Source organism: Pleurodeles waltl, chromosome 1_2, assembly GCF_031143425.1.
Source record: "Pleurodeles waltl isolate 20211129_DDA chromosome 1_2, aPleWal1.hap1.20221129, whole genome shotgun sequence".
Taxonomy (NCBI): domain Eukaryota; kingdom Metazoa; phylum Chordata; class Amphibia; order Caudata; family Salamandridae; genus Pleurodeles; species Pleurodeles waltl.
The window spans coordinates 1338977727-1338991346 of NC_090437.1; the positions used below are offsets into that span (position 1 = coordinate 1338977727).

General features: G+C 47.9%; 1 protein-coding gene across 1 annotated transcript in view; it reads right to left on the minus strand.

The window, feature by feature from the left end:
* Positions 1 to 3250, minus strand: part of NPR2 (natriuretic peptide receptor 2) — a 428259-nt gene extending 425009 nt beyond the window's left edge. Inside the window, exon 1 of the mRNA XM_069205697.1 lies at positions 1009 to 3250. Within this exon, the coding sequence (XP_069061798.1) occupies positions 1009 to 1837 (829 nt within the window). The 5' untranslated portion in view covers positions 1838 to 3250. The remainder of the gene's footprint in view (positions 1 to 1008) is intronic.
* Positions 3251 to 13620: the final 10370 nt, after the last annotated feature.

Here is a 13620-nt window from a genome sequence, read left to right on the forward strand (position 1 = left end):
TTCCTTTTGATGTTGATATTTTTACACGTTAACACTATCTGGGCACAGCCTACAAGTCATTAGTACATCATTCGCACCCAAAGAAGTAACCACAGAAAGGTGACGGGTCAACCTTTCTGAAGCTCCTCCCACTGCACCACACAGGGGTTTTAGTAACTTTTGATCTGTTTGAGCTAAGAACACATTTTTCTTCGAAATCCGTAGACTGCGCAGCAACTGACGGATTATGTGGCAAATGCACCAAACACATAATAATGCATAAAACAGCACCATCGCAAAAAGCATAACACCAATGCCCATGCCATGGGCCAGTTCATCCCGCGTGTATCTGTGGTGCCCCAGTCCTTGCAAAGCCTCTTGTGCTAGTAATAAGAGCCCCCCAGTGCTGCCCTAACCCGGCAGCCCTTGCTCTGGCGACGTCCCATGCCCTGCGCCAACTATGGCCTGATTCCTTGTCGCTAGTGTCACCCATGCCTCAGAGGTGCCCGCGCCCCACGGGCACTCCTGGCCTGGTGGGCCTTGCCCTGTTAATGCCCCTAGTGGCTGGTGGCACCCTCGAAGCACCCAACGCCAGATGTCTCTGTTGATGTGGCTAGTGGTACCCTAGAAATACCCAAGACCAGGTGGCTCTGGTGATGCCCCTTGTGGCCAGTGGCACCCTAGGAGTACCCAAGGCCAGGTGGCTCTGGTGATGCCCCTTGTGGCCAGTGGCACCGTAGGAGTACCCAAGGCCAGGAGGCTCTTGTGATGCCCCTTGTGGCCAGTGGCACCCTAGGAGTACCCAAGGCCAGGTGGCTCTGGTGATGCCCCTTGTGGCCAGTGGCACCGTAGGAGTACCCAAGGCCAGGAGGCTCTTGTGATGCCCCTTGTGGCCAGTGGCACCGTAGGAGTACCCAAGACCAGGAGGCTCTGGTGATGCCCCTTGGGGCGAGTGGCACCCTAGAGTACTCCATACCTGGTGGCCCTTGCTCTACTGACGCCCCAGCAGCCCCCCGGCCCCGTACTCACTGCGCCCGTTGGAGCGGATGAAGTGGGTGACCCCCTGGACGTCGCCGCCCTCCGAGTAGATCTGGTGGCGCACCGTCAGGTTGTTGAACTCCTCCAGCGCCAGGTAGACCCCCTCGATGATGAAGTAGTGCGGACGGTCGTCCGTCTTGACGTCGTGGTAGACCAGCGCGGCCCGGGAGCTCCAGTTGAAGTGCTCGTGCAGGTGGTAGACGAAGTGCCCCAGCTTGAGGGCGGTGGGCCCGGTGCGCACCGTGGTGTTGTAGTGCTCGTCCTCCAGCTTGAAGCCGAAGGCCAGGGCCCCGGCCGTCAGCAGGGGCAGCTTCCAGTGCGTGGCGAAGCGCGCCACCGAGGCGGCGGGGTACACGCACCCCGGCCCCACCAGCACGTCCGGGTCGGTGTAGAGCTTCAGGTCCACGGCGTTGAGGGGGGCCACGTACTCCGAGCAGGCCCCGTGCAGCTCCGAGCTCAGGAAGCGGGTGTCCAGCGTGTAGCCGGGCAGCAGCTGCTGCGCGCCCTGGATGGCCTCGATGGCCATGGCGATGGCGGGCGCCACGCGGGGCCAGGCCCAGGCGTAGCGCAGGTTGCTCTCCGGCAGCACCACGGCCAGGGTGATGGTCTTGTTGTCCTCAGGGGGGGCCGCCTGGGCCCACCTGCCGCTGGTGGCCGAGGCCAGGGCGATCTGGTAGAAGAGGTAGCCGAGGGCCACTGAGCGGGCCCACCCCGATGGCCAACAGAAGACGCCAAGGACTGGCGAAAGGCAGCACCCAAACCAGGTCAAGGGGGGCCCCCGAGGAGGGGCACCGAAGGTGGGCACCTGAGCTTGCGTCATGTCACGAACTCCCGACCTATGGCACGCAAGAGTGCAGACGAGGTATGGGAGCCCCAAACTCCGAAAAATGTAAGAAGCAAAAATATTATGTGGCGAGTCGAACACAAAACAACAGCTTTTCCAAGAAACTGCACCTTCCCACTGCCAGATTCAGATCCTTTCCACAAGGGGTCTCCGAACCAGCGAGTTCAGCATTCAGAGAGCGCTTCCCACGACTTCTGAAGGGGTTCACTCTGTAGCCTGGGGTTCACCGTGTGCGCTGGGGTGCTCTGCGCTGAGGCCGCTCTCTGCGGGTTCCCTCCACACGTCTGCGCCTAGCCGTACTCCAAGGAGGGTGTTCTGTAATCCAAGGGTCTATATTCCAGGGGCCTGCGCTATAATCCAGGGCCCCACTTGTGTCTGAGCTCCAAGGGTCTCCTTTGTAATCCAGGGATGTTATGGGTCTCTGTACTCCTGGGGTCCTCTCTGCACCCCAGATATATGCGCTGTACTCCAGGTATCCGCTCTGTCTCTGTACTCCAGGGGTCCTCCCTGAGAGTCTGCTCTGCACTCCAGGACCCTTTCTGCACCCCAAAGGTCTGAGCTGTACTCCAGGGGTCCGCACTGTTTATGTGGTCCAGGGGTCCTCCCTGAGAGGTCTGCGCTGCAATCCAGGGGTCCGGTCACCACTCTAGGGGTCTGCGCGGTACTCCAGGGTTCCGCTCAGCGCTCTAGGGGTCTGCGCTGTAATCCAGGGGTGCGCTCTTCGTCTGTGGTGTCCAGACGTCCCCCTAAGAGGTCTGCGCTGCAATCCAGGGGTCTGCGCGGTACTCCAGGGGTCCGCTCAGCGCTCTAGGGGTCTGCGCTGTACTCCAGGGGTGCGCTCTGCCTCTGTGGTCCAGACGTCCCCCTAAGAGGTCTGCGCTGCAATCCAGGGGCCTGCGCGGTACTCCAGGGGTCCGCTCAGCGCTCTAGGGGTCTGCGCCGTACTCCCTCGGTCCGCTCTGCCTCTGTACTCCAGGGGTCTGCGCTGTACTCCAGAGGTCCTCTCTACTTCAGCACTCCAGGAGTCCCCCGAGAGGTCTGCGCAGTGCTCCAGGGGTCCGCGCTGTTTCTATACTCCAGGAGTCCCCCGAAAGCTCTGCGCTGTATTCGTGGGGTCCGCTCTGTTTCTGTACTCCAGGAGTACCCCCTGGGAGGTCTGCGCACTGCTCCAGGGGTCTCTCTGCACTTCTAAAGTGAGCTCCGCCTCCGGGGATCCAGCTGACACTCTGGGAGTCACTTTGTACCCCGATGCTCCTCGGATTCGTGGCTTCAGTGGCCTGGAGCTCAGCCTCCTGCAGCCACACGCCCACGCACGCACACGCACAGGCACGCGCCCCGACCTCTCTCAATGGGCGCCTGACTATCAGTGAATGAGCTGTCCCAAAGGAAGCCGGGCACAGGAGCAGTAAAAGCTTTTAGTCCAACTCCCCCTCCCCCTCTCGCACCAGCTCTTTCCTCTCTCCAGCCTCCCTCACTCACCACTTTCCAGGAGCCTGGGTTGGGAGCGCAGGGGCACAGCGCCGCCTGCAGGCCTCGAGTGGCAGCTTCGCCGAGGCGCTTCATTGATAAAAGTGCAGAGGAGGCCGCTCTGGCCATTTGGATGTTCTGAACCAGACCCTGTGTGTTGGTGGTGGTGGGGGTCGGGGGGGGGGGGGGGGTCAGGAGTTTCAGCTCTTTCGTGCCCTCTTTGACAGGTCACTGATAGTGACAGACACTATACTATACTCGGGGATAGTGACGTGTGTTTAATATTGTAACGCAGCTCAGTAACATTACTGCAAATAATCTCTGAGAGTCCCCTCCCCGAGGCACATGCCAGGCCCCATTGTGATCTAAAATACTTTTTTTCTATGGATATTGATTGAAACAAACAGATTTCTCTGCAAAGTGTCTGTAATACACTCCCACACATCACAAGCTTTAAAAAAGGAATCGGTATTTAAAAACCATCTGTTTAAGAATTACTCAAGGTCATCAGGGGAGACTCCCTGCTGATCAGAGCCGGCTCTATCAGGGGCCCCTGACAGGCTGGGGTCCGGGGCCAGAGCCCGCCTTGCCCAGGCCTTAAAGCGCCCTTGGTCTGTGGGTGGGAGAGAGCGCAGAGAGGCATTTCAAATAATCACACTGACCCTGTCCTGCGAGGCCACTGAATATACTGTTTAGTTTATTTATTAGTCAAAAATAAGTAAAAAAACCTAGTTTATTCGGATTACAAAAAAATTAAACCATTACCGGAGCGCAATTAAATTCCTTAAAACACCTCTTGGGCAGCGACGGAACAAGAAGTTATTGATCTGCATTTGGAAGCATCGGGTGTAGAAACTGCACATAAGACCTCAAAGTATCTAGAACTTTAAGAAGGTCGCGCGCTTCTGCCGAGCAGAGAGAGAACCAGGAAAAAAAGATAAAATAAGGACTAGAAGCGAAGAGACAGAGAACAAAATAAACTCGACTCGAGATAGATCTTGCATCAAGAAGCCTGCTCGGAGAAAAGGAAAAGACACACATCTTCACATAAATACTGAAACCTTTTACTATTCTATATTCTATGATATATATATATATATATATATATATATATACACACATATGCACAGTGCTTAATTTGTAAATAAAGACGTGCCGGTGCTCAAAGCCCTCCTCTTAAACACGCGGCTGCTTCAATTAAATGTGCAAACTGAATACTGAGGCAGCGTAATCCTGAAGCCATCTCGGGCCTCTTTGATCCATTTAAAGCCACTTCCTGCCCCTTCAGCTCACTCTTTCAGCTGTCTCCCATTGTGAAGGTTTTTCGTTTTCTCTTCCTCCGTCTTTCCCCTCTGTGTCTTTTGCTCGCAGTAAATGCTCGAGGCAGAAAAATAAGTGCCGGCCCTCAAAAATAAGCGCCGGTGCTCAGCACCGGAAACAACAAGCACAAATTAAGCACTGTATATGTATATATATATATATATGTTATTTTTTCCCCCTAAAAACAACGGTTACAGGTCACAGTGTCAAGAATCACCACAACACTTTTTTGGAACCTTTTTTAACATTAGTCAAAAAGTGCCAAAGACATAGGTAAATCAAAAAACACTTTATCTATGGAAGCATTGTCCTAACTTTAACTGTATATATGTAGCATACAATAGTAAAAGGTTTCAATGACATAATTGCTGCACAAGCAAGCTTCCGGTAAATATGTATAGCGCTGCCCTGTACGTGTCACAGCACTAGCTCTCAAAAACTCCTCCTCTGGGGCTAGCATGACCTGGTGCGAGGAGGGCACGTGCTCCCAGCACCTCACTGTTTCATTAGCGAGGTCGGTCCGACCCCCTAGAGGTCACTGAGAGGTGCTCCATAGTACCATCCTGGACACATTAATAGCGCCTAGATTTTACTACGAGTTAAACTACACCTGTAGTGTGCCTGGGAAGACCAAGGCCCAGATTTATACTCTGTTTGCGCTGAATTAGCATCATTTTTTTACTCTAATTCAGCGCCAAACTTAACTCCGTATTTATATTTTGATGCTAGACTAGTATAACGTCAAAATATTGGTGTTAGAGTCATTTTTTGATTGCATGAACTCACCTTGCGTCAGTGAGATGGAGGGTGGGCGTACCCATCCAAAAAATGACTCTAAGGCCCTAGCGCCTTATTTATCCTCCCGTGAAAAAATGGTGCACAGGAGGGAGGTGGGCCTAAATAATGGCGCTAAGCCTGTTAGTGACATTATCTAACACCTGGGTCAGGAAAGGTGTTAGGGGACCTGTGGACCAATTTCGATGGTCAAACACCATGGAAAGAGCCCTTCCCAGGCCCCAGGGACACCTCCACCCACACCAGAGGGACACCACAGGATGGGGGACCCCATCCAAGGTAAGTATAAGTAAGTAGAGGTAAGTATTCTTTTTTTCAAAGTGCCATTGGTGGCCCTACATGGCACTGGGTGCAATGGCCATGCCCAGGGTGCCCTTGTCCCCTGTGCTGGCCATTGGGATGGTGGGCATGACTCCTGTCTTTTCTAAGATGGTATAGATGGTTTTGCTTCAAGAAATGATGCTAGGGTGGTTAGGATAATTTTTTTTACTCTAGCCAGCCAAGCGTCATTTTTTGGTGCTAAACACCCGTCTCCCATACCGCCACCCCCACCCGGCTAGCGTTATTTTTTTAAATGCTAGCCCATCCTTTGCCCCAGATTGCGCCATTCCATTAATATGGCGCCCGGCTGGCGTCCTGGATTGGCGCAAGCCGGTGCTATACTTTTTGACGCAAAACTGCACAAATGCAGTTTTGCGTCAAAAAGTATAAATATGGGCTCAAGTATTAGAAGGATGTAAGTAAAAACAATGACATTTTATAGGTTTAAATCACAGTGGATGTGAAACAAGGCCATCCCTGGAGAGGAGCTATCACATAGAGCATTTAGCGCCTCCCTAAGGGTCAATCCTGAGCAGTATCCTAAACAGGAGTATATAACAGGAGGTGGAAGTGTCTTCAGCATTAATGGAATGAGACTCTAGACAAAGATCCATAGGAAATGAACAGCATATCATGAATAGCTTTATACAACAGAGCTCTTAATACCACAGCGTAAATAGCACAAGTTAATACCACAGGGTAAATAGGAGAGGTTAATACTGCAAGATAAACAGCAGGAGTTAATGCCACAGGGTAGAAAGCACCATTTAATACCACAGGGTAGATACCTGCAGTTAATACCACAGAAAAAATAGTAGCAGTTCATGCCACAGGATAAACAGCAGCGGTTAATACCACAGGTTAAATAGCACCAGTAACACCACTTTCTAAATAGCACCAGTTAATGCCACAGGATAAATATCACCAGTAACACCACTGCATAAATAGCACCAGTTAATGCCACAGGATGAATAGCAGCAGCTATTACCACAGGATAAATAGCAGCATTTATTACCACAGGATAAATATCAGCAGGGTAGATAGCACCACTTAATACCACAGGGTAGATATCTGCAGTTAATACCACAGGGTTCATAGCAGCAGTTAATACCACAGGGTAAACAGCTGCAGTTAATACCGCAGGGTAGATAGCACCAGTTAATACCACAGGGTAGATACCTGCAGTTAATACCACAGGATTAATAGTAGCAGTTAATACCACAGGATAAACAGCAGCAGTTAATACCACAGGATAAATAGCAGAGGTTAATACAAAAGGATAAATAGCAGCAGTTAATACCACATGGTAGATAGCAACAGTTAATACCACAGGATAAATAGAAGCAGTTAATACCACAGGATAAATAGCAGCAGTTAATACCATAGGATAAACAGCAGCAAGATGAACATCAGCAGTTAATACCACAGGATAAATAGCAGCAGTTAATACCACACAGTCAATAGCACCAGTTAATACCACAGGATAGAAAGCAGCAGTTAATACCACAGGATAAATAGAAGCAGTTAATACCACAGAATAAACAACACCAGTTAATACCACAGGTAAATAGGAGAGGTTAATACTGCAAGATAAACAGCAGGAGTTAATGCCACAGGGTAGAAAGCACCATTTAATACCACAGGGTAGATACCTGCAGTTAATACTACAGAAAAAATAGTGGCAGTTCATGCCACAGGATAAACAGCAGCGGTTAATACCACAGGCTAAATAGCACCAGTAACACCACTTTCTAAATAGCACCAGTTAATGCCAAAGGATAAATATCACCAGTAACACCACTGCATAAATAGCACCAGTTAATGCCACAGGATGAATAGCAGCAGCTAATACCACAGGATAAATAGCAGCATTTATTACCACAGGATAAATATCAGCAGGGTAGATAGCACCACTTAATACCACAGGGTAGATACCTGCAGTTAATACCATAGGGTTCATAGCAGCAGTTAATACCACAAGGTAAACAGCTGCAGTTAGTACCGCAGGGTAGATAGCACCAGTTAATACCACAGGGTAGATACCTGCAGTTAATACCACAGGATTAATAGTAGCAGTTAATACCACAGGATAAACAGCAGCAGTTAATACCACAAGATAAATAGCAGAGGTTAATACAAAAGGATAAATAGCAGCAGTTAATACCACATGGTAGATAGCAACAGTTAATACCACAGGATAAATAGAAGCAGTTAATACCACAGGATAAATAGCAGCAGTTAATACCATAGGATAAACAGCAGCAAGATGAACATCAGCAGTTAATACCACAGGATAAATAGCAGCAGTTAATACCACACAGTCAAAAGCACCAGTTAATACCACAGGATAGAAAGCAGCAGTTAATACCACAGGATAAATAGAAGCAGTTAATACCACAGAATAAACAACACCAGTTAATACCACAGGTAAATAGGAGAGGTTAATACTGCAAGATAAACAGCAGGAGTTAATGCCACAGGGTAGAAAGCACCATTTAATACCACAGGGTAGATACCTGCAGTTAATACTACAGAAAAAATAGTAGCAGTTCATGCCACAGGATAAACAGCAGCAGTTAATACCACAGGCTAAATAGCACCAGTAACACCACTTTCTAAATAGCACCAGTTAATGCCACAGGATAAATATCACCAGTAACACCACTGCATAAATAGCACCAGTTAATGCCACAGGATGAATAGCAGCAGCTAATACCACAGGATAAATAGCAGCATTTATTACCACAGGATAAATATCAGCAGGGTAGATAGCACCACTTAATACCACAGGGTAGATACCTGCAGTTAATACCACAGGGTTCATAGCAGCAGTTAATACCACAGGGTAAACAGCTGCAGTTAATACCGCAGGGTAGATAGCACCAGTTAATACCACAGGGTAGATACCTGCAGTTAATACCACAGGATTAATAGTAGCAGTTAATACCACAGGATAAGCAGCAGCAGTTAATACCACAGGATAAATAGCAGAGGTTAATACAAAAGGATAAATAGCAGCAGTTAATACCACATGGTAGACAGCAACAGTTAATACCACAGGATAAATAGAAGCAGTTAACACCACAGGATAAATAGCAGCAGTTATTACCATAGGATAAACAGCAGCAAGATGAACATCAGCAGTTAATACCACAGGATAAATAGCAGCAGTTAATTCCACACAGTCAATAGCACCAGTTAATACCACAGGATAGAAAGCAGCAGTTAATACCACAGGATAAATAGAAGCAGTTAATACCACAGAATAAACAACACCAGTTAATACCACAGGATAAACAGCACCGGTTACTTCCACATAATAAATAGCAGAGGTTAACACCACACGATAAATTGCAGTGGTTAACACCACAGAGTAGAAAGCATCGGTTAATACCACAGGGTGGATACCTGCAGTTAATACCACAGGATAAATAGCATCAGTTAATTCCACAGAATGAATAGCAGAGGTTAATACTACAGGATATATAGCAGCAGTTAGCACCACAGGGTAGCTAGCACCAGTTAATATCACAGGGTAGATACCTGCAGTTAAAACAACTTGATAAATAACAGCAGTTAATACCACAGGATAAGCAGCAGCAGTTAATACCATAGGATAAGCAGCAGCAGGTAATACCACAGGGTAAATAGGAGATGTTAATATCACAGGGTAGATAGCACCAGTTAATACCACAGGATAACTAGCAGACGGTAATACCACAAGATAAATACCATCAGTTAATGCCACATGATAAACAGAAGCAGTTTATACAACAGAATAAATAGCAGCAGTTAATGCCACAGGGTAAATATCACCAGTTATTACCACTGTATACACAGCAGCAGCTAATAGCACAGGAAGAATAGTAGATATATGCAGTTAATACCACAGGTTAAATAGCCATAGTTAATACCACAGGATAAATAGCAGCAGTTAATACCACAGGTTAGACAGCACCAGTTAATACCACAGGATAAATAGCAGAGGTTAATACCACAGAATAAATAGTAGCAGTTAATAGCGCAGGGTAGATAGCAGCAGTTAATACCACAGGGTAGGTACCTGCAGTTGATGCCACAGGATAAATAGCAGCAGTTAATAGCACATGATAAACAGCAGCGGTTAATACCACAGGACAAATAGCAGCAGTTAGTACTACAAGATAAACAGCAGCAGTCAATGCCACAGGATATACAGCAGCAGCTAATACCACATGATAACTAGCAACAGTTAATACCACAGGATAAATAGCACCAGTTAATACCACAGGATAAATAGCAGAGGTTAATACCACAGGATAAATAGTAGCAGTTAATAGCACAGGGTAGATAGCAGCAGTTAATACCACAGGGTATGTACCTGCAGTTGATCCCACAGGATAAATAGCAGCAGTTAATAGCACATGATAAACAGCAATAGTTAATACCACAGGACAAATAGCAGCAGTTAGTACTACAAGATAAACAACAGCAGTCAATGCCACAGGATATACAGCAGCAGCTAATACCACATGATAACTAGCAACAGTTAATACCACAGGATAAATAGCACCAGTTAATGCCACAAGATAAACAGCAGCAGTTAATTCCACAGGATAAATAGCACCAGTTAAAATCACAGGATAAATAGCACCAGTTAATATCACAGGATAAACAGCAGCAGAAAATACCACAGGGTAGATGGAAGCAGTTAATACCCCAGGATAAATAACAGTAGCTAATACCACAGAATAAATAGCATAGATTAACACCACAGGATAAATAGCAGCAGGTAATGCCACAGGATGAAAAGCAGTAGTTAATAACACAGGATAAACATCAGCAGTTAATACCACAGGGTAAATACCTGCAGTTAATACCACAGGGTAGATAGGAGCAGTTAATACTTTAGGATAGACAGCAGCAGTTAACACCACAGGATAAATAGCAGAGGTTACCACATGACAAATAGCACCAGTTAACACCACAGGATAGATAGCAGCAGTTAATACCACATGATAAATAGCAGCAGAAAATGCCACAGGATAAACAGCAGGGGTTAACGCCACAGGATGAACAGCAGCAGTTAATACCATAGGGTAAATAGCAACAGTTAATACCACAGGACAAATAGCAGCAGTCAGTGTCACAAGATAAACAGCAGCAGGTAATACCACAGGATAAATAGCACCAGTTAATACCACAGGGTAGATAGCACCAGTTAATACCACAGGATAAATAGCAGCAGTCAATACCACAGGGTAGATAGCACTAGTTAATACCACAGGGTAGATAGGACCAGTTAATATCACAGGTGGACAGTAACAGTTAGTACCGCAGGGTAAATAGGAGCAGTTAATACCTTAGGACAAATAGCAGCATGTGATACCACAGGATAGATCCCTGCAGTTAATACCATAGGACGATTAGCAACGTTTGAGACCTCAGGATAGTTACCTGCAGTTAATACCTTCGAACAAATAACAACATGTGATACCTCAGGATAGATGCCTGCAGTTACGACTCTGTCATTCCACTTCTGGGGACGCTGTACACAGTTCATCAGTTCATCTGCAGCCTGGGAATCGTCATTAAAACTCATCCAGAGTCTCTTTCTGGCTCTTATGTGCGTCCCATATCGATATTGTTTTCTACTGAAAAACCACATTAGTTTCCATGGACTTCAAGACCCATAATGCACTACCTACTAGTCAATAAGACCTGGAATCTGCTGTCTATTGCTTTTCTATGTGAATAGTCCTGCTGTTGCTCTGTACTGGATTCGCTCCTCCAGGACTTGTGAGAGACTGGATTCGCGCACACCTGTGATCAGTCTTGTGCGGCCCACCATGTGACTCCGCCCTGGACATGCTGCTGCCTGGAACTACTTATAAGCTGACGTTTGCTGAAGCTCCACGTTCGTGCATTGACATTTGTTCCTTTGTGTACCGGACTTCTTGGTTTGTTTTTCAGTCCTGTTCCTGATTGCCTTAGACTTGTTTGCTGTGCCCTGTTCCTGTACAGCCTGTTACAGGTTTTTCTCAGCCCTGTTTGCTGTGCCCTGTTCCTGTACAGCCTGCTGCAGGTTTTTCTCAGCCCTGTTTGCTGTATCCTGTGCTGCCTGCTGCAGACTTTCCCCAGCCCTGCTTGCTTTTGCTTTTTATTTTGTTTGGCTTTTTGTACTCTTGGTGAAGCCCTTGAGCTGCTCCCTTTCTAGTTGTTCCTAGTTTGTTCCTTCTGTTTGTAGAAAGGTGGCCTGGTGTGTGGTGGACACCTGTGGCGTTAGCAAATTTTACCAGGTCCAGGTATCCCCTATTAGTGTCTAGAAGCCAGGCTCTCTAGAGGTAGCTGTGGATGAGCAGCCACGTCTTATCTAGGAGACATGCAAAGCTCATGCAATACCACTGTAGTCACACACTACTTACACACATGAAAGAAAACAGTGTTACAAAAACAAAGGTACTTTATTATGGTAACACAAATACTAAAATACTGTATAGGCAATACTCCACTAGGAGAAGAGTAAACACACTATTAAACACACATCAGAAGTCAGTGATTAGCATAGAAACAATAGCAAATAGTAAAACAATAGTAAATAGTGAAGGCCCTAGGGGGAGACCAAACCATATACTAAGTGGAATATAAAACGCAGGCCCCCACCCAAGGAAGTGGAATCTGTAGAAGAGAGCTGGAAGAACTAGGAACCCCAAAAGGTAAGTACCAGATTACCCCCCAGCGACCAGGAGAGAAGAGGTAAGTACCTGTTTTTTTCCCCAAGCCCAGAGGAGGTCTTTGGAAAAGAACTGTGCAAGACCCAAGCAAGACTGGAAGAAACTAAAGGTGGATCCTGACAGAAGAGGACCTGCAACCTCTCTGGTTCTCTGACACCCTCAAAGAATCAAAGAAAACTTGTCGTGCCCTTGAGAAGGCCTGGCGCAAGGACCACACCGCTGACAACATGACCGCCCTCAAGAACGCTACACGCGAACACCACCACCTGATCCGCACTGCCAAAAGGAACTTTTTCACCGACAGACTAGACAAAAACAGCCACAACAGCAGAGAACTCTTCAGCATCGTCAAAGAGTTCTCCAACCCCAGCGCCAGCGCCAACGCCGTCACGCCCTCACAGGATTTGTGCGAATCCCTCGCCACTTTCTTCCATCGCAAGATCAGCGACCTCCACGACAGCTTCGGACACCAGACCCAACCATACACCACTGAACCCGCTTCCCCGGACTTCACCCTCAACAACTGGACCCACATCAACACGGAAGAAACCAAATCCATCATGAACTCTATCCACTCCGGCGCCCCTTCGGACCCCTGCCCGCACTTCATCTTTAACAAAGCCGACTACATCATCGCCCCGCACCTCCAGACCGTCATCAACTCTTCTTTTTCTTCTGCTACCTTCCCCGAATGCTGGAAGCACGCTGAAGTCAACGCCCTACTAAAGAAACCTACGGCTGACCCAAGCGACCTGAAAAACTTCCGCCCCATCTCTCTTCTATCTTTCCCAGCCAAGGTAATAGAAAAGACCGTCAACAAACAGCTGACCACCTTCCTGGAAGACAACAACCTGCTCGACCCCTCACAAACCGGATTCCGAACCAACCACAGCACGGAAACCGCCCTCATCTCAGTCACAGACGACATCAGAACCCTGATGGACAACGGTGAAACAGTCGCCCTCATTCTCCTCGACCTCTCGGCTGCCTTTGACACCGTCTGTCACCGCACCCTAATCACCCGCCTACGCTCCACCGGGATCCAAGGCCAGGCCCTGGACTGGATCGCCTCCTTCCTCGCTAACCGCTCCCAAAGAGTTTACCTCCCTCCGTTTCGCTCAGAACCCACCAAGATCATCTGCG